This window comes from Varanus komodoensis, unplaced genomic scaffold, assembly GCF_004798865.1.
Source record: "Varanus komodoensis strain SLA01 unplaced genomic scaffold, ASM479886v1 scaffold26, whole genome shotgun sequence".
Lineage (NCBI taxonomy): Eukaryota > Metazoa > Chordata > Lepidosauria > Squamata > Varanidae > Varanus > Varanus komodoensis.
The window spans coordinates 10,384,009-10,404,004 of record NW_025335684.1 but is presented as its reverse complement, the minus strand read 5'-3'; the positions used below and the strand labels follow the sequence as shown (position 1 = coordinate 10,404,004).

Sequence of the window (19,996 nt, the reverse complement as noted above, 5' to 3'; positions counted from 1 at the left end):
CGTGAGAGGCCGGCTTGTTGCGAAAGCTGCTCTCCGAGGCTGCAGTTACCTGGCGCCTGTGCCTCACCTTGGCCTTGCACTTGGGAAAGCGACTTTCTTTTGGTCTCACCGGTTCCGCCTCTGGGAGAGGTGTGTTCTTGGGTTGGCTCTGCCCACCATGGCAGCCAAGAGATCAATGGGCAGAGTGCCCCTGTGCAGCCATTTTGCGAGGGTGCCCACGACACTCTCAAGCCTCTTCGTGTGTCCTCCTTCCCCAAAGAGCTTGGGGAGCGCTCCCCTGCTTGGGGAGCCCTGCTTGAAGTGCACAGAGCCGCTGGTGGCTGCATTCCTGGGAAGTGGGAGACCGTCTAGGGGTTTCAGCTGTGTGCGTAAGCAATGGCAGCTCCTCGGAGCAAGAGCCCCTGGCAGAGCACGCCCCTCCTCTCTTGGCGCAGATGGTGAACATCTATGACTCCAGGAAGGAGCAGCTTTGCATTGGGCCTTACTTCTGGCTGCCTTTCCCCCTCGTGGACTATTGGCTAGAGCAGGACGACCAGCACCTCTTGCAGGTAACGGGGGTTCATCGGCGAGATGGAGGGATGGAGCCCCGGGAGCTGGCACAGGGGGGGCTCTGAACTGGAGGCTTCCTGAGTCCCCTGGACTTTTACTTCACGTTGTTATTACTCTCCGTCCCTTGCATTTCTGTCCCTCCATCTCCCTCCCTTTCCTTTCGCCGTTCTCCGCCGGTCCATTTCATCCTCACAACAGCCCCCCTATGAGGGGGGTTTGCCTGAGAGTAAGTGGCTGGGCTGCAGTCACCCAGCAGGCGTCATGGCCAAGCAGGGAGTAGCACTCGGAGTGCCCAGTCCGGCATTTGATTTCCCTAACAACCCTGCACGGGTAGAGGAGGCTGAAAGATTGGCCCCGACCCGCCCAAAGAGAGCGTCACGCTCCGCTTGGGGTTCGGAGCAGGGTCTCTGCAGCCCGGGTCTGAGGCCCCCCTGCTCTGCCGCACTTGGTGCACGAGGCAGAGGCTGCTTGGAGAACGTTGGGGAGCTGGCTTGCAAGGAGTAACTGCCCCCAGCACTTCTCTTTCCAGAACCTCTCCACGTCGCCTCAGGCAGAACCGCCTCACTTTGTGTCCCATATTCGAGCCACCTTGACGTATCTGAAAGAGCACCCGTTCCCCCACAAGACCCTGTTTCCTAGCAGAAAACCGTGGCGCTACCGGAAGAACACAGATGGCCTGTGGGAAAGGGTCTCTTCCGACCAGATCTGATCTAGCAGGAGGAGGAGGAGCCAAGGGGACTCTGCGTGGTTGTGCTAGAGGAGGAGCGGCCGGTCCGAGGGGTGGGGGCTGCGCATTACGTTGTGGCCGGCTTTGCCAAGTGAACTAACTGAAGTGTCCTTGTTCGCAAGGTGTCGTGCCCTTAAAAATGGGTATATTCCCAAAAGCCCAAATGATTGGACCGCAGGAGGGCGGTCCGGATGTGCATGTTCTGGAATGAAATGTAGTTGCAAGAGGATTGGAAACGTTAAGCAGGGTTCCCTGTAGCCCCTTCCTTCCCGAGGTCTGTCCTTTTGTGGGGCTTGGGGGCCGGCCATTGGATGGAGCTCCAGGCTGGCGTCGGGTCTGGGCAGAATCCATGTGGCCCCGCTTCCCCTTTAAGTTCTCTTGCATTGTTCTTGGGGGATCTTGGGAATTGTAAAAATGGCAGCTTGACCTGGTTGCGAGCACTAGAAGACAGTGCAATGCTGTGGGGAGGAGGAGGCCGGTCGTACTGCATGCGGGGGGCCGTGGGGTCTGGGAACCGCCCACGGTTGCCGGGTTCGGGTGCCAGCTCTTGAGGTCAGCACTGGATCAGGGGCCAGAGGCGACGCATCAGCGGCATGTTGGCTGTTGAGGGCCCTTTCTTAAACCGCTGCATTTCTCCACCAGAGGCACCCATCACGGGGCTTCGTCTGCAGCGCCGTGGGCACTCGGCTCCCAGGTGCCTGTGGGCAGGCCTGGTGTGCAGGCAGAGCCAGGGCGCGGCTGATGAAACCTGCACTGGCAGGGTCATGCTGCCTCTAGTGAGTGTCCTGCCTGCCTGCTTGCCTCAACCCCGTTGCTTTTGCTCTGCTTCCGCTTTCCCAAGCCGCTCCTTGGGAACACCTGACGACAAAGCCCAAACTTGTTTATGGAAGCACGTGCGAAGTGGAAGCAGCAAAGCGGTGGGAAGCCATGTGCTTGCTTGTGCTGTCATGTGCAAAGTGGTATAAATCCATCATCTTTGTTCCCCGCCTTCTGTTTGCTAATGAGATTTTATCCAAGTTCGGCACTCAAACTGCAGTGTCTTTCAATGACCAAGGATGATCTGCGCCACCCCCTTTCCAAGATGGTATTGATGATTATAATTAATGCTATTATTTGAATGGCAAAGCCTGCAAGATCCGTTCTGCATCTGGAAGAGGGATTTTGCTTTTGTAATCGTTCTTGCTTTTTGGAGAGCGCCTGCATGCACATGTGTTAACATGAACTGTTTGCTTTCTTGCTGCTGGCCTACCAACAGTTCTGTGTGAGTGGAGCTTGTGCAGATTTCTGTGTCTTTGCCTATTTCTGTATTGTCTCTCAGGGTCCAAGGATTGTGACCCCTTCCCTGTATGCCGTGGCTCCGCTCTTGCCAAATAACTCAGCCAGCATCTTTAGCTTTCAGTTAACTGAGATGCTTTGTCATTTAAAAAATGCAGAGGAACGAGGGGTTTAATCCTGCATTTCAAGGGATGGTGAGGGCTGCATTGGGGTCTGTGGTGTCCAAATGCTTCCTACCACGGTGTATACCAGATTTAACAATTTCTGAGGGCTTCTGTAGTTTTCTTTAGGGAAACAGGCAGCTTCATAAATGCAGTGTGAAATGTGCTAATGAAGGAAACCGCTGCACACAAGGAATTTCCATGTATACTTGATCATAGTCACGTTCTTGATGATTAACTTTTCTATTTCTTCAGTCTAGTCAAGACTTTAAAACAATATGGTGCAAATCACCACAATGGGAGGCTTTCTGGGCAAGGCCTGCCAAGTGAATTGGAACTGCATAAGGTATTTAACTGGGATGGAAACATGCAGCCCTTAACATTTTTTAAGGAGGCACAAATCAGGTAAAGACTAACATTTCATTTAAAAGCATTTCATGTTGTCATGTTCAAGGGATTTAAAAAAATGAAGTTTTAACTTGTCAGCTAATGTAGTTTTTTCTGTGATCGACTGTATGATTTGCTGATGTACAAATGAGCGATTAAAAGGGTGATTGTAAATGACAGTGAACTGGGGATTCTCTCCACTTCCTGCTGAATAAAAGCTGGACCAATTTGCTTGTTAATTTGCATGTGTTTGAGTTCCCTGATGTTTCTGCAGAAGAAAAATTGTGTGAGGAGGAGGGGAGCAGTAACTTGGAGGTGTGGAGGAGTCTTCACTCTTGGTATTTTGGTGTGCTTGGTGTCTCATTCTGCAACGAGGAGAATTCTTTTCCTGTTGTGTTCTTGGAGTCCACTGGGAGTTGCGACCACAGTCAAAGGGGCAGAGGTAGATGTGACTCTTCTATTTCAGTAGGCGGCAAGTCAGATGCGTTAAGTAGGATGCGAACACACCTTTGCAACTATTTTTTCTTTTATGGGAAATGACTCAATTTTTCAACATGAGCTCAAGAATTGATGGCAGGGAAGCCCATCAGCTTGTAAAGGATGGGTGAGAACGTGTTCCATTCACTCGTTGACTGCAGATTTACAAGGTTCAGATACCCACAATGAAGCAGTAGGCATCTGAGCGTCACTGCATGGCAAAATTTGCACTTTCCCAGGTTTAGTGCTACAGCTCTGTGCTCACAAAATGCACTCATCAGGGCTGCACACACAGCTGCACAGCTGTGGAAACAGCACGGAGAAACCTTCCATAGGGAAACGTTTGCAAAACAGGCCATTTCCAGCAAAAGTTCTGTGTAAGAATGTGTACATGTTGGGGCATGAAAACACACATGGAATTCTGCACCAGTAGAACTTGAAATGGCAGCAAAATTGACAGTGGCATGTCGTCTTCCTCCTCTCACTTTGCAGAATATGTACTTCACTAGTCTGTGCTCAGGAAGTAATTATAACAGATAAATGGTCACCTTTCCAGTGGTTTGATACGTGATTTCCTAATCCGCGCTGACAGTGCAGTGCTCACCTGGCTCATAATTTTGTGTTATGTATTCCTTTTTCTGGTAAGTCTGTCATGATGCAGTCTGGGTTTTTTTTTTCTGGATTCTGAGATGAACACAATTTCCTTAATTTCACTGGACTGAATTCTGCTCACCTTTGTGTTGGATTTTTGGCAAGTTGCTTCTGGGTCATAGTCCATGATAGTCGTTTGTGAAAATATTTTGCTTTTTGGCCTTAGTATGCCCTTGGATACTGTGAAAAGGTGTTCACAGATTATGGTAGCACATCCTGTTTTTGAGAACCCTGATGCCTGTGGAATTATGTGCAAATCTTGTTTGCAGGAAGCTTAGTATTACTCTTTAACACTTCCATTACTCTGTGTCTTGGAAAATTGGGTTTGGTTATATTATGGGCACTGTTAAACAGTAAATCATTGCTGACAGCTCTCTTAACAAGGTTTGTATTCACAAAGAAACTCCTGTAACCAAAGCAAGCTCACTTAAGCTTTTATCAGTTTGTGTTTTGTAAACACAGTTGCTAATACACTGTGCAACACTGTATTTTCAAAATAGTTTGATTCAATTTTATGATCAGAATAGTTTTTGTGAATTGCCCAGAGGACCTTCAGGTCTAGGAATGAAAAGAACTAACGAAAGCATTTAAAAGTTTTCACTAGCAAAGTTTTGAACACCACAAACTCACATGTAACAATTTGAGGAACTTTTATTGAAGCATTTGGGAGGTATCTAAATTAGGTCTGTATTCCAGCAAAACTGCCAGCTTAACCATATAAAAACATTAAAATTTGTATTAACGATTATAACTTTAACCCTTTCCCCTCAATGAACCCCAGTTAATATATAATTAATTGCACCAAATATATGGTTGAGGAAGACAAGGAATCAAATTTGCATTTTAAAAGTCAACCCTTATTTCGAGAAAGAAAGCAACCCCGCTGTGCCAGCGCACATTTCCCCATCCTTCATACCGGAGGGCGAGTTGACTGCGCTTGACCACCAGCAGCTCTCAGTCCACAACCCTTGCGGCCATTCGGGCCACTGGAATTCGCTAGAATGATTTGGAGGCCACTGCAAGCTTGTTCTAGCCGAGCTCATCAAGGAAATTAGCTTGGTGAAGACAGCAGAAGATGGGACAGTGTACTCACTCAGGTTTGTGGTCATCACCTTTAAGGAGCTTTCCGTGGTCCTGAGACTAACCTGGGGCCAGGGTTCAGCATTCTGGTTATCTCCCTTAAAGTTCATTCTGCAACCTGCAGTGAGTAACCACCTCCGTGACATTGGAGCCCTGGACTACCACTGGCTGAGAACTAAACCTGCTGTTGGAAGAAACATGGTGGAAACCGTTCTCAACCTGGTACCTTCCAGCTGGGTTGGACTGCAGCTTCCAGAATTCCAGGTCAGCATGGCCATTGGAGAAGACTGCCTTATGGACATGATCCTACTTCTGTGGATGGAAGGACTCCCCTTAGAGGCAGTTCTCCCGTCAAATTTTTGGAGGCCCCCTTCCTACCCTACAGCTCATCAAGTTTGCCCTGACCTCTGTATCACACTTGGAAGGGACTGGAGAGTTGCTGAGGGGAAAGAGAAGTTTGAATTCACCAGTCCAGTTATACAGACCTAAAACTAGATCCTGTGCATCTTAAGTTCTCACTTCCGTTTCCATAACACCAACAGAACTTACCTTTCCCATACAGTTGACCTCATTCACTTAAACTAACTATTGTGAAGGAGCAGGAAGAAATTAGGTCTTTGCCATGGTATCTAGTTGGGCCCTTTGCTACACAGGTTCTCTAAGCCATTTCTGTGTCTGGGTTGAAAAGCAGAGGATCTCTAGGTTCTCTCTTCCAGTGAGCATTTCCTGTTGCCGTGACCCTGCAGTTCATTTGGGCATTTCCTCTCTTGTTGATAAACACTCATTTTCGGTGCCTAGGCTGCTACTATTGCATTACAGAGTAGAGTGGTCCCTGGTGAACAGCCAACATTTAATGCATTGCCTGGGCTAGGATGAGGTTCACATCTCCAGTAGCTTAGGAGTAGACCGTACCTAGTTTATGCAAACAGGTAAACCGCAAGAAGGAACGCCACAGACATTGACTGCAAGAAAGGCCCTTCACAAAGAGAGAATTAATCCTTGTTTGGGCAACACTTTTTTTTTAAACCACATGAATTTAAAATCATGTGGCGAATGGTTACATGGTTCTTAGAATTAACCAAAAGATCATCCAGAGATGCAGGCTCTGAAAAGCTCTTCTGCAGGGATAGTTATGAAACATTTGTATCTTGCCTGAAGAGATCTGAGTATTTCAAAAGCTCACACCATTTTTTGATGATCTTTTGGTTGGCCAAAAACATTAATAGCCACATGGATTTTGGAAATTTTCTTGTGATCAACACAACTATCTTTGTTTTCCTTCCTTCCTTCCTTCCTTCCTTCCTTCCTTCCTTCCTTCCTTCCAACTAACTTTCTCCTGGTTTGATGCGATGCAAATTCAACAGGCCCAGAAATGGAGCAATCCCAAAAGTGAACACATAATTAATGGGAGAAGAAATATGCTTCCGAATATTTGCTCGGGGATTTAAACAAAAAGCTAGCTCAGGGAGTTAGTTTTTTAAATAGTGCAGCAGTGCATTTAGTCTAATAATTTCTCTGGGTATTTACACTATCTAACAAATGTCAGGAAAAATGGATCAGAAAATAGATCAGATCAGAAAACAATCCAGAAGAAGCAGACCAGGAAACATCGCAGACATTCAACGTCAGTTCAAATGTTTCACCATCATTTTTCAAAAGGGCGTGACTCAAGATATTCTGAGTGATGCAAAATGTCCCAGTCGTGTTTGATTCCAAGCGGTCTTGAAAGTGGGAAAGGGGCACTGTGACGTGTCAGAAATGCTGGAAGAGCTTAGTGATCCAGCTCCTTCAGGCCTTGTGAGAACACAAAGGTCTACAGCGGGACAGAAAGACAGCCCGGACGGTGTAGGGCTCAGACATTCATACATGCACATATGAGGAAAACGTCTGCAGAATTTTTCTTAAAAAATAAGCGAGTTATAAAATGAAGTCTAAGGTTAAAAGTCTAGCGAAGGTCATGACGGATTTGTTCACCTTGGAACATGGATGTTGAAAAATAAGATAGTGGCAAGTGGAAGTCTTATTGAACAGGTTAGGAATTAACCTCTCTTCCCCAAAAGCACCATGTGCAATTAATTGCTCAACCTAAAAATCAAGAGACACCTGGGAAAGTTATCTTTTTTAAAAAAATAAACAAATCATCTTTAGGGTGCACCGCCATAATGGTCACTTGCATGCTCCTTGGCAGAGAGGCAAATGTTTACTAGCCATTCAAACACAACCTTGGCAATGTGAAGGTATGCAGGACAAAGAGGCATCATAGCAAAGTGTACAGTAAAAACAAGGCCCCACAAAGAAGGTAAAGGGGGTGGAGGAGAGAAGAATTCTTCCACTAATCTTTGTGCAAAATCTCCAGTCAGGTTAGCAGTAGCTATTACTGTGCTAACTGTGGCACTGTTCACATTTTGAATGCATCCTTACATTACCCTGCTGGAGAGGGACTGCATTTGTCTGTACAAAGTCTTAATGGGCAGTATTGGGCTTTTATCTCAGGCTCTCTTCTTCCTCGGGTTTTGTGCAGCCATTTCCTGGGGTCTGGCCCTGATCGTGCGAGGCGCCTTCAGCGGTTTCCGAGGCCCGACTTGCACTCTCGTCTGGCTTCTGTTGCTCCAGACGCTCTTGCTCTGCAGGGCGTTGCTCTGCTCTGTCCAAGTCATCCATATGGCTCACTGAACTCGTCTCACTGAACCCATCGGAGTTCCTTAAAGACCTTCTGAACAGCTTTTGTCCTAGGACAAAACGTTCGAGAAAGGGGTTAAGCAAGAGGAAACAATTCTTAGAAGCTTTTCTGCAGAGGAAGAGAGGAGAGACTTACCGGGAAGCCTTTGTTTGGCACGGCTGGATGTGGGGGTAGGAGGTGGGGTGGTCCCTGTGCCCTGTACTTTGGAGACATAGGTGGACTCTGTAGATTCTAAAGAACCTGCCAAAGAACGAGGGTGGTGATAACATCAGCTCTGGGTTCAACAGGTTAGCTAATTGCATGATATCTGCAAACAACTGCAAATTTCGCTGAACTTCAGACTGGAAACGTTTGGGATGCTCCCTTGCCTCTCCCAGTTTGGTTTCCACATGGAAATGTCTCAAGGCTGGAGGCTGGCGGTGGTGTCTCCTGGCATGTCAGCTCAGGTGCTACTTTTAGCACCTGCAGCTTGGCTATGACTCAGGTGGCCCCACATGATCCCACTGCCAAGCTTCTGTACCCTCTCTTTGGCCCTGAGCTCCAGAGCTGCAGCTCTTGCTCCAGAAGAAGGGACAAAGTGCTGAGCCAGCACGGTATCTCCAGCCCATAGGCAGATCCTCCAGACCCCTCAATTTGAACCTGGGACCCTCCTCTGCCCATGGCCCCCGCACAGGACAGGTAGGTACTGCTTTTCTCTTCCTGCTCTGTCCCCTGAATACAGAACTGATGGGGGAACCTTGCACAACCTGGGGAAGAAATATGCTTGAATGAAAATGTTGGGGGTTTATTTTCCTGTTGGATACAGAACAAAAGGTAAAGAGTCACATCTGTAAACTCTGCTACCTCTTGCCTCCAGCCAATGCAGGCCCTGACAGGTAGCAACTGAAGTAATGCCGACCTTGACAAGGAAAAGGTTTCCCACCCTGCATTAGATTAAGAGTATAGGAAAGGTCTGGCGGAGTCATCTCCCAGGATCCTAAGCAATCAGGTGCCTCCATGAGGCCCAGAAGCAGGGGATGGAGGAGAGAGAAATGCCTGGAGAGGCACAGGACCCTCCTCCGTCCTTCCTCCGCCCCCACATATCGTGAGGTGCCCACTAATTCACTGCAGCTGGTTGAGTCTTGTAATCGCTGGCATGGTCAAACGTCATCCCACCTGCTGTCAGGTTGAAGGTCTGTCCCTTTGGTGACGCATGGAATGGAGAAAACCAGTTCAGCACGGAGCCCACTACAGGAATCTGTCGGAGCAGCCCCTGGGGGGGAAAAAACCGCGGGTGGGTGCATGTGGGGGGGACAGGGGTCTTGCCATGCAGTGCTTTGCCCCTCTGTGGTGGACGGAGGCAATGGGGCTTAACAAGAGGTGCTCACCTCCTCAAGAAGTCTTTCTTCATTGGCCTTCTCCAGCTGAACCTGTGCTTCCAGGATGCCTTTTCGGACAACCTCAGTCATGTTTTCTAGCAGCTGATTCAAACAAAAGCAAACCAAACCGTGGACGTTATTTATGTTTCTTGCATTGCTGGGCTTGCAGAATTTAACTGGGATGGCACTTCGTAAATTATAGCACGGGGTTCCATAAAGCTGTTTTATGAACATGGTTAACTGGAATACTGCTAGGTTGTTGGTCAAGGGAGACTCTGATTGCAAGACATGTTCTTTAATGGCGATACCATTACAAACATGAGTAAGTGCATAGCCTACAGACAACAGAATTCATGAAAGGGGCCCGACAAACAGAAGAAATTCTGCAACGCCGCTCAGGGTTTAGCTCAGGAAATGCACCAAGCAATGCCTTGCCATGGGGGAGCTAGCTGGAAGAGGAGAGGAATTCTGCACTGGCAGTCGTCAAGTTGAGAGCCTGCTAGAATTCCGGTTTATAGGAGAGGAGCTCATCCATGCTAAGCACTTCTGTTACATTGGTGCAAGCAAGTTCCGCAGACCGGCTGGCCAGTCCAGCCTTCTCCACCTGCTGCCCTCTGGAGGTTTGATTTATTTACTCATTTCATTTCTGTACCACCTGATGACAAGCTCTCTGGGCAAATTTTCACAGTCCATACAAACAGATGGTAAGAGTACAATGAAAATATAAAAGAAAAATATTAAGATGTTTTAAACTGCTAAAAACAGCTAATAAAAGCAGTCAAGAACAAGGAATAACAGAAAAGAATGACCCTGTGAAACGCCTGGTGATTCCCCTCAAGCCCCCGGATGGCTGAGTCAGTCTTTAAAGGCTTCAGAGGGCCATCTCCACCAGGTGTCAAAACCAGGACAGATATGGTGCCAGCTGGGCTGCAGCAGGGAAGTTATGCCATAGATTGGGGGGGGGCACTGAGAAAGCCCTCCCCCTTGTTACCACCCTCCACTTCAATTCCCATCAGTCCCAGCCAGCATGTTCAAGAATCAGAAATGCTGGGAGCTGTAATCCAGGAACTTCTGGAGGGCACCAGGCTATGGAAGGCTTGGTCAGAGGATGCCACCTGGATGCACAGGAGTAAGAGCTGGCATGAGCACTGTCTGCAGGCAGTTGGGAGAGGAAGGGTGACTAGCACATCCATGCAGACAAAACCTCTCTAATGTATTAGCCATTCCCTCCTCCCCCGCCCCGGTTAATCAGTATGCTAATGGCCGTGTTGGATTTGTCACCGATGACAGCTGGAAAATCAACAAGCTGCAGTCTGAAGCGGTGGGAAGTTCGTTACTTTTCGGCGGAAGGAAAATCCATTTCTTAATTGCCTGCAGCGTTGCAGAAGTGACTGAAATTAAAAGGGAGGAACTACAAGCTGTTTCTTTAAAAAAAAAAAAAAAACCCTAGACAGGGAAGCTGTCTGCAACAACCAAGTTAATCGTAAGATATTGAGGAAAACGGAACAGGGGAGCCCCCAAGCCCATGATTAATGTGAGCTTCGTTCATTTATCAGCTCCACTGTGCTTAATATCTTCTGAAGTCTACGAGTGATGAGGGAATCTCACTGCAGGACCCACTGAATAGATAAATACACACTGATTTGGGTGAGAAGCCAAGCAAGCACTGGACTGGGGCGGAGGGTGAGCCTTCTCTCCAACAAGGCCTTTCTTTTCTGGTATGAGACTGTCTTCGGGTTGTCCAAAGTGGAGGGTGCTGAGACTAAGAGGGACAGTGGTGCCTTTGCAGCACCACCTTTGTCTTTTAAGAGAAAGGAGAGAGAGAAGGCGGCCAGGCGGAAAGGGTGGCAGGCCTCTGTAGTTCTGTGGCTTCACAAATGTGTAGAAGAGGGAATGCCGAGTGCAGCCTCTTATTCACGCAGGGCAAGCTGCATCTACTGCCCAGGTACCCCGTTCAGGCATGGGGTGTCCCCTGCCTCACCTACACCACCATCCTCCTCTGCACCTGAGCATCCTGGAGTGGCCGCGGAACCCACGTTCTGACACTGTCCTGCTCATTGGGCATGCTAGTTGGGGCTAATGGGAGTTGGGATCCCCACCACCCAGTGGTGGCTGGTTCTCTATCACTTTCTTAGAGGGGAAAAGCAGGAACGAGCGACGCCACTGGCTGCCGCCTAGCAGCTTGCAATTAAAGCTGGCCCCACACTGGAAGAAGTGGAAAACTACTGTTTTTAAAAAGGAATTTTAAAAACGCCAGTGAAGATACCCTGCAAGGAACAGTGAGCCAGCAAAGCACCTCCCGGGCTGGCTGCAGGATCCTGCAACGGCGCTGTGCCAGACACCTGCCTCATACGCTTTCCCTCCTGCTCCCTCTAGCACGGCCACGAGCACTGGAAGGGTCTTGCCTCCGTTTTTTATTAGCAACAGTTTAACCGTGCTGCCTGAACCCGGCATTCGATGGTTAACAGGAACTATGGTTAGTGGAAAGAGGGCAACTTCAAACCAGAGTTTCTGCAGTTGGCTTCTGGCCACTAACTGGTTAAGATTAACCACAACCTAAGGTTCAGACAGCACACTAAACTATCATGTAAAAAGGAAGCAGAAGCCCCTGGATCACTTCCTCACAGCCATAGCAGGGGTGGAGGGGAGAGTGCGAGAGCCCAGATTTTCTCCTGAGCCTGTTCTTGTAATGCTCTAACTTAGCTTTCTGGGCAAATTGGCTCTGGTACGGTGACGTGCGTGACGGGGCGATGTGATGAGTAACGAAGACGTACAGAACTATTCAATTAGTCCAGCACACCTAAGGGTATTTGGGCTTCACTTGTTAAGCGGTGATTCTCGTGTGGCAAACAACATTTGTAAAGGGTGCGGGGGAGATTCTAAAAACGTTTATGGTGTAACATTCCATTCAATGAACTCACAGTCCAAAATCCCACTGGGCATTCCTTACCCCCTGGCTGCATCTAAAGTAGTTGTTCCAGACTGCAGCCCGTGTTCTTATGACTTAAAACGTCAACTGAAACTATTAAGAGTCTTCTGTGATTTATAAAAAATAATATTATTAATACAGTTTAAGGTTTTATAGGTAGCATTTGATCCAGTGCACAGTGAGACCTTCCATTCCGCTCCCACATGGTGGCCTTGTTGCTTCAGTACATACCCTTGAATTTTCCTCGATTTCACGGCCCATCGCTGCAATTGTTTCAACCAGCTCAGACACATCTAGATCCTCGGTGACCATTCCGATATAAATGCAGTTTTTCTCCCCTCCAAATTCTGGGCCTGGAGAGGAGAAAAAAAAGAGGTAAGATGAGATTTCAAACGTACTTTGGAATCTGTAAAAACATCTGCTTTAACATGTGGGTAAGACATTTTCCTAAAAGAGAAATATTACTAGCGCTGGCCCTTAGAGCCTGTGGGAGGGGAAGGAGGCATGTGTTCTCAGTGGGCTCCCCACCCACAAGAGGTGTGTTGTGCAAACTGGCACTATGTTCAAGATGCCTCCCATCTCGAGCAGGGAACAGATGCTTCATCCTTCAACCTGTAACTGCCCCACAGGGGCTGGGGAGCTTTTTTCGGTCTGAGGGCTGAAGTCAACCTTGGCGATGTCCTCAGGGGCTACGGTCCAGTGCTGGGCTTGGCCAAAGGCAAAGGGGATGAGAGTATAAGGAAAGTCCTGCGGTGCTGGGAATCCAACTGGCGCTTGAATGAAAACAAGGTGGGACGGGAAGTACCGGGCACAGTCCTGAGGAATGCTGGGAGAGCTGGACTGGGACTCCAGAAGGGGCCCCAGGCCTCAGGTTACCCTCTCCTGTGATAGCAGTTTTTATTTTTTAGCAACAGCTTCAGCTTCTGGTTGGAAATGCTTCCGTTTCTCTCCCTCAAATTTCTGATAATTCCGAGTTATAGACTTTTTTAAAACCAATTTTTACAATGAAAGCAATTATGCACTTATTAATGTGTATATCTGCTAAAAAGCCACTTAGGTGATAAACAGTAACTGATAATAAAATAAGGAAGAACCCTGAAAACCTTAAAATCAGAAAGACTACATAATTAATAACTGTGCAATTCTATAATTTCAGGGCTAAGGGCTCCAGCCTATCATCTTTGCCCTTGAGCGCAGTTGCTCAGAGCTGGGCCTCTTACAGACCCTCTCCCACAACAGTGTCAAGATTTCTCCCTACATTCAAGAGATAGTATCTTCATGCCCCGTTCTAAAAGCCAAGAGTGTGGGCCACCCGTGGTTCTTGTGGGACTGCATTCCAGTTTTAAGTGATCAACAATTTCAGCTAAATAATATTTACGTGTAAAATCAATCCATTTTGTAGAGAAACTATTACTGAGATGTTGCAGTTTGGTGAGGTTTCTAAAATGCAGAAACTTAAAATATGCATCCCTGGAGTCATTTTAGGCAAATTGAGTTACCTAAGGAAAACTGCAGATCCGATTCCAGCTCATTTAGCTTTTTCAGAAGCCCATTATTAATCTTCTCCATTTCTTGCTCCTGCTTGTCTTCATTCTGCCCCTCGTACCTTTCAAAACCAAGGCAGATGGAGAGCTGTGTAAGTAAACGTTCTTGAGGGCAATGGGAGGCATTTCCTGAGGAAATCGTAGAATTCTATTATGCTTGCTTTGTAAATCGAACACTGGACTGGCTGCTCCTGAGCCATTTGGAAGCTGGCATGCCTATCCAGATGAGGGCTGGATGTGGCGCTAGCGCGGTTCATTACTCAAGATAAATACTTCTGAATGCAGCCCAAAGCTCTCAAAGTGCCTCAAGGAGTATACTCACCTCACCACCCCGAGTCCAGGCCAGCTGAGGTCTTCGACGTAAGAGAGGCCGATGGTTCTTTTTACTTCTTGCTCAAAGTCATCCCTTAGCTGCAGTGTGCAGGTCAGTACTGGAACCTTCATCTTTAAGCAGTCCACCAACTGGTCAACATCTTGCACTTCAGTTCCTAAAACTGAAGCGCGCCACCCATTAGCAAGTGACATGGCGCCCCCTACAGGGCACTTGCTCTGCACTTTTCCACACCCCATTCTGAAAGCCCAACGCGTGAAATTCGGCACAGGATCAGGAAGCAAATGCACCATCTCCCTAGGAGCTTGGGAAAACATGGGCAGCAATGTACTCCAGGTAATAATTAATTAAACTTGTTGTCTTTACTGTTATTCTTATCAATCAACTAAAATGGTGCTCCCAATTAAGTGCACAGTAGATTTTTATATATGTTACTTTGGGTACTTCTACAACCTGCAGTTGGCAAAAGCCATCTTACAGGCATTCCTTGTGGTGTAGGAGAAAATGCCTCTTCCAAAGCAGTCTAAACCTGCTGTGTCGACCAAATCAAAGAAGCATGCATCTCCCTTCCTCATCTTTCTTTGTGACAGTTAATAATCTACCACTAAATAGAACTGCCCAAGTAGTTCACGAATAAGTTTTAAAATTACATTTAAAATATGATACCAAAAGCAATGGCACAGGCCATGACACACGGAAGCGTATTAAAGTTTTCAGTGCCAACATATTTCAAGTCACTCACTTCTGACCTCCTAAAATTGCTTCCTCTTTTTTCATGTAAATTGGTATCACTCTGTCACCTGGCTTTCATGTTAATCTGTAGACTAAAATATGCACAGGTAAATCCAATAAAATCCTTCTGCTGAAACTACTGGAGCAGCTTAAGGCCACAATCAAGCAGGCAGAGCAAGCGCCAAGAACACACAGGGCCGAAGGGCTAGGCAAGCGGGATAACTGCCATATGAGGGAATATCCTCCAGGTAAATAGACAAGTTACCTGCAGAAGTCATTAATGGGCTGAAGCGCACGCAGGTGCCTTCGTCTTCCAGTTCCACAATATCCACGCCACTGGCCGGCACCAGCTGAGCCAGCTGCTCTCCCAGCTGCAGAGACAAGGCAAGATCAACAAACAGCACGGGCGAACCTGGCCCATCGCCTGCTCCCGCCATTTTAAATGGCCTTGCCCACACGCTGCTCCCAGGGGGCGTCTTCGTTCTGCTGGCACTCGGGGGCTGGCTTCTCGTGCCGTGACTTTGCTCAGCACGAGCAGCCCAGACTTGGGGCTGCGGAGGCAAGTGGGGTCCTTCCAGACCCTATGCGGCAACCCGCCCCCTGCCACACGCGCCCCACCCCGTTCCCAGCCCCGAGGTTAGGAGGAAGGCTGCTCCAGGTCCGGACGCACTGGCCGTGGGGCCTCCTTGACTACAGTGCCTGGGGCACGGTGCCGCAGGGCGGGTTTGCGGGAAAGGGGGGCAGGCCTTCCCTGGTTCCTGCTTGCCCTGATGCCTGGTGTGCCTGGCATACGGCAGGCGTACTGCTGCGGGCAGAGCGGCCACACCGACCACGCCCAGCCCGAAACTGTGGCCCCTGCCGCATGTGGGGTTCCCAAGAGGTCTCCCACCCAAAGACTGGTCAGGCTGCCAGATCTGCTTAGCTTCAGTAAAGATGCCGCATCGTACACTGAGCAGTGCCACCTTCTTCTTCTGCTCCGCTGTGGCAGCAGGACAAGCACTGGCAGGTAACAGGAAGCCAGGACTGCTGGCTAACCCTTCTTTACAGTGAATGAGCAGAGTGCTGGCACACGCGACCCATTTGCTCAGCACTGGCTAAACAGGCCAGGAACTGACAGCTTTGCATTAAGTCCAAACGCCGTCTCCTGGTTTGTCGCTTCCAAGCGAGCCGGGCCTGTCAGCCAACTGCACACCTTTGCTCAGTCATTAAGCCTTGTGTCAAGTCCTTAAGCCAAGTCAACCCTGTAGAGGCAAAGCACCCTCTCACACAAAGGGCCAGCAGTTGTTCCAGGCTTTTGATCTACCCATCACTTGTCTGTTTAAGGAGAGGTAAAGAACAGGCATACTCACCCACTGGGTAAAAGTATCACACACATATCGCTCATTGCCAGTTGCTATAGGGGTCTGTGCAGCGTGTAACCTGTGATCTGAATTCACAGAAAGAGAGAAATTGTCAAAACAAGGAGGGGCTCAGCAGCTTCCAGCTCTCCTGAAGCCAGACTGCATGCATTATACAATATGATACATAGACTGACAGTTCCAAGAAGAAAGATAGTTCCTTTATTTTCTGTGGTGTCTAAACTGTACCCCAAAAGCTTGCTCTTAATTATTTTGAGAGTTGCTGCTTTGCATCTGATGAAGGCTTGTGCCATCATAGGTGTGTTTGTCTTTAAGGTGCCACGACTCTTTGACATAGCTCTTCACCTTGCCTTCATCAAACCGCATTCCCACTACTTTGATGTTCCAGAACCAAAACCGCCTTTTGTAAATGTAAAAATGAAGTATTGTAAGGGTAGCATTAAGATTTGGTTTCAGGACCTGCTTTCTGTGAGAGGAAGGACATTTCCGCATGAGGGAAGGTTCTGCTTGTGGAAGGTTCCTCTGCCCATTTTGGGGGGCTCCTTCCCCAATACACTGCAGCCCATCCCATTCAGCAGGGCCACCAGAGTATCAGTCACTTTTGCAGGAGGTTGGAGGTCTCCTGGAAAATCAGCCAATATTGATGTGCGAGTATATAACGTATTTTCTCTGTACAGTACTCACCTATATGTGGAAGTTCTGGAGCAAACCTGAATACTACCACGGGAGAACTAAGCTCATCTTCGACCTTGGAAATGGAATTTGGAAAACAAAAAAACCTCAGCCCATGTTTCAAAGATGGAGCAAGAGCATTTGCACAGGAGAAGAAAAAATAACATTCTGGAACCATGTTTTTGCCAGCATGAATATTCAAGTTAGAATGAAATTAGAATGGAGCTACTATATTAGTTCAGAAGAGGAATGGAGAACCCAAGGTCCTCTAGACATTGCTAGATTACAATGCCCATCATACCTGACCACCCACTATACTGGCTGGGGCAGATGAGAGTTGGTGACCAAATAAATTTGAAGGGCCACACATTCTCCACCCCGTTAGAAACGAACATGCTTCCGTTAACACTTGCACGCAGTTTATGCAGCTGCATTGCCACAGAACGAGTCCAACAAGCCTCGTTCATACACACTTCTGATCACCAGGTTCTTCCTTGTGTTGAGCTTTACGGCCATGCAAGGTGTGCTATCGTTGGCACAAGTCCTTCTCTCTACTGGGCTAAGAACCTCTGTCTTCCTGTTTACCTTTTAGGGCACAATCCTAGACATGTTTAGACAAAAAGAAGGTCCTATGGCTCCCAGCAGTCTCCAGGGTGACGCCGGGCATTTTTCTCTAAATAAGCAGAGGACTGCACCCTTAATTAGGCTGACAGCCTGCGATTCTCCCACTACCACTTAAACAAGCACTCTGTAGAGTAAGGACAGAACTATTGAAAAGGAAAGAAACTTACTGAGGTTTTAATAAAATCCTGGTTTTTCAGATTTTCCAACAGTCGTTGACTCTATTAGAAGAAAATTAGTGGAGATTAAATGCAAACACAGAATAAGCATTACAAATGGCCAAGAGGCGGACTTCATTAATATTTGAAGTGACAAGCCAGAATCAAGGTTGTATGTGGAGAAATATATTTTAGGCACCTTTGATATATGAGAAACACCAGCTGTTTTCCAGACAGAGGGTTCCTACCAACTAAAATAACTTTATCTGCCTATTCAGTTCCCTCCCCACTCTGATCATGACCCCCTTTTCATTTGCCACCTCAACCTCACTCTGTGTTTGGGAAGCCAAACAACCACTAATGGTTTTTAATTTTCTTTTTACACATTAAAGGCTTTATATTACGCTTTATCATGTTGTGAACTGCCCGGAGAACAGGCTGCTGGGTGGAAAGGAAGTGCAAAGAGTGCACGAGCGAAACACACACTGGCGCACAGTAGTGGCACAGAACCCGAAACCTTCTCAAGCATCTTACCAACTGAGATGCGTGTTTTATTCTCTCAACGATCCCGTCATGTCCAAGGTATTGCAAGGAGAGCCACAGCGGCAGGGCACGAAGCTTCTCCACTGCCTGACTCGAGGTGAGGCCTGCAGCCAAGGACTGCAAGAAACAACAACATGTTACCATGACAGCTGCTTGCTTTATTACGCTGCCATTTATTCATTATGCTGCCACATTCCAACATTTCGGGATGGACTGCAGCATCTAAAAGGGGGTGTATGCAAACCACTTAGCGATACTATGACAAGTAGCATACAAGTGTTCCCTTTACTGCTGCTAATGATCAAGACGACGCTCACACAGTATCGAAGCATGGAAAGCACAGGGAAGCTCTCCTGCAATTCATCAGTGGCCAGTGTAAAGCAGACTGAAAAGGAGTCCCTGGCACCAGCTCTCTGAGAGTGTCTCAAAGGGCAGAAATACACATACTTATTTAACAAGCTTATTTAACTTATTTAACAAGCTTATTAACACCAGTTTCATTGTGTGGGGTCAAGGGATGAACCCTCTAATCCCTACGGACATAGCCTGAGATCCACTGGCACAGGCAGCCAACCTATCACGTCTTGTGGCTGTTCTGTGTTTGCGAGTACACCTGACTTCTGCTTGTGTTGCCCTGAACAGACGGGCAGAGGAACAAGTAGGTCGATCAAGACCAGGTGGGCTGCCATATGGTTTGTAGGCTGTACTTTTTTTTGGTTGAGACTATAGATTAACGTAATGCACCTGCGATGTATACAGAAAGAGGCAGGTCCAATTCCTGGCATTTCCAGTGAAAGGGTCAGGCAGCAGGTGAGAAGGAAAGACCCTTCACAGCTTAATACCCTGGAGAGCTGCTGGTGGTCACAGGCTGAGTTCTGACTTTACGATTTTCTGTGCTTGTATGGATGCCAACCAGCTGCTATCAGCCTTGGGCTTATGGCGCTCCTCTGGTGTTTTGGCTTCCATTTTGATTGCCTGAAGTTTAGGGTTCTGTCTGGCTCTAAACGGTGGTTTATCATACCTACGTTTTGCTGAAAGAAGCCAGCTTCCTAACCCAGAATCTGAAGCTGAATTGCTTCAGGTTTGAGGTGGCTAGTCAGAGATGCTGAACAGCTGTCTGGCTGGCTTCAGATAATTTGGGAAGCTGTGATTAATAAACAGAGAAGCAACGGCTTCAGAAGCACTCTTCACGGTTGCAGCTGTGACAAAGAAGTAAATGAGTCTGGAGCTTATGGCTCATTCTCAGCATGATAAGCCACGGTTTGCTGTGAGGTCTGAATGCGCCACAGTCAGGACTGGACTAGATGGACAAGTCACCTCGGCTCGTGTGAGGCAGCTTCTTCAACGCGGCAGGCCTGCTTAAGCCAAGGGCTTTCTTACACACAGCAGCTACAGGGGCTACAGGGGACTCTGTGCAAGTAAGGCTGACATCTTCATTTCACCACTCTAAGCCATTCTATCACATCAACAGAGCCGCTTGCAAACCCAGGGGGAGCAACCTGCACATGCAGAGCTCTCGAGTTCTTGAGGCGCTACTGCCCAAGCAGCCAATGAGTCAGCTTACCAAAGAAGGATCCTCATGTCTGTACAGAGTCACGGCAGGCACTGCTGGGAGACCTAACCAGGGCCCCAAAGTCAGGGTCAGACTGTCGCATTTGGTTGATGCCTACAGAAAGTAAGCCAAAGTTTTATTATGATTTCAAGGCAACTCAGACAAGACAAGCAAGAAGCCTGGATTCTGCAAACGAAGAGATGGGCATCTC

General features: G+C 47.9%; 2 protein-coding genes across 4 annotated transcripts in view; one reads left to right on the top strand and one right to left on the bottom strand.

Annotated features, from left to right (window-relative positions):
- The window catches only part of NTAN1 (N-terminal asparagine amidase), a 47,037-nt gene that overhangs the window by 7,445 nt on the left and 19,596 nt on the right, over positions 1 to 19,996 (top strand). Inside the window, exons 9-10 of one of the 2 annotated variants that reach the window (XM_044433172.1) lie at positions 435 to 548; positions 1,079 to 3,338. The exons of the other annotated variant lie outside the window; for it this stretch is intronic. Of the exons in view, the coding sequence (XP_044289107.1) occupies positions 435 to 548; positions 1,079 to 1,258 (294 nt within the window). The 3' untranslated portion in view covers positions 1,259 to 3,338. Of the gene's footprint in view, positions 1 to 434; positions 549 to 1,078; positions 3,339 to 19,996 lie in introns of those variants that run through there. 2 annotated transcript variants of the gene reach the window in all.
- The window catches only part of PDXDC1 (pyridoxal dependent decarboxylase domain containing 1), a 41,910-nt gene continuing 26,774 nt past the window's right edge, over positions 4,861 to 19,996 (bottom strand). The window contains exons 11-23 of one of the 2 annotated variants that reach the window (XM_044433170.1): positions 19,798 to 19,899; positions 18,225 to 18,350; positions 17,703 to 17,753; positions 16,924 to 16,987; positions 16,231 to 16,307; positions 15,147 to 15,252; positions 14,141 to 14,312; positions 13,774 to 13,880; positions 12,506 to 12,627; positions 9,355 to 9,447; positions 9,143 to 9,239; positions 8,123 to 8,227; positions 4,861 to 8,036 (exon numbers count right to left, since the gene is read on the bottom strand). In XM_044433170.1, the coding sequence (XP_044289105.1) occupies positions 7,792 to 8,036; positions 8,123 to 8,227; positions 9,143 to 9,239; positions 9,355 to 9,447; positions 12,506 to 12,627; positions 13,774 to 13,880; positions 14,141 to 14,312; positions 15,147 to 15,252; positions 16,231 to 16,307; positions 16,924 to 16,987; positions 17,703 to 17,753; positions 18,225 to 18,350; positions 19,798 to 19,899 (1,467 nt within the window). In that variant the 3' untranslated portion in view covers positions 4,861 to 7,791. Of the gene's footprint in view, positions 8,037 to 8,122; positions 8,228 to 9,142; positions 9,240 to 9,354; positions 9,448 to 12,505; positions 12,628 to 13,773; positions 13,881 to 14,140; positions 14,313 to 15,146; positions 15,253 to 15,527; positions 16,123 to 16,230; positions 16,308 to 16,923; positions 16,988 to 17,702; positions 17,754 to 18,224; positions 18,351 to 19,797; positions 19,900 to 19,996 lie in introns of those variants that run through there. The other variant, XM_044433171.1, reaches the window with a different exon arrangement.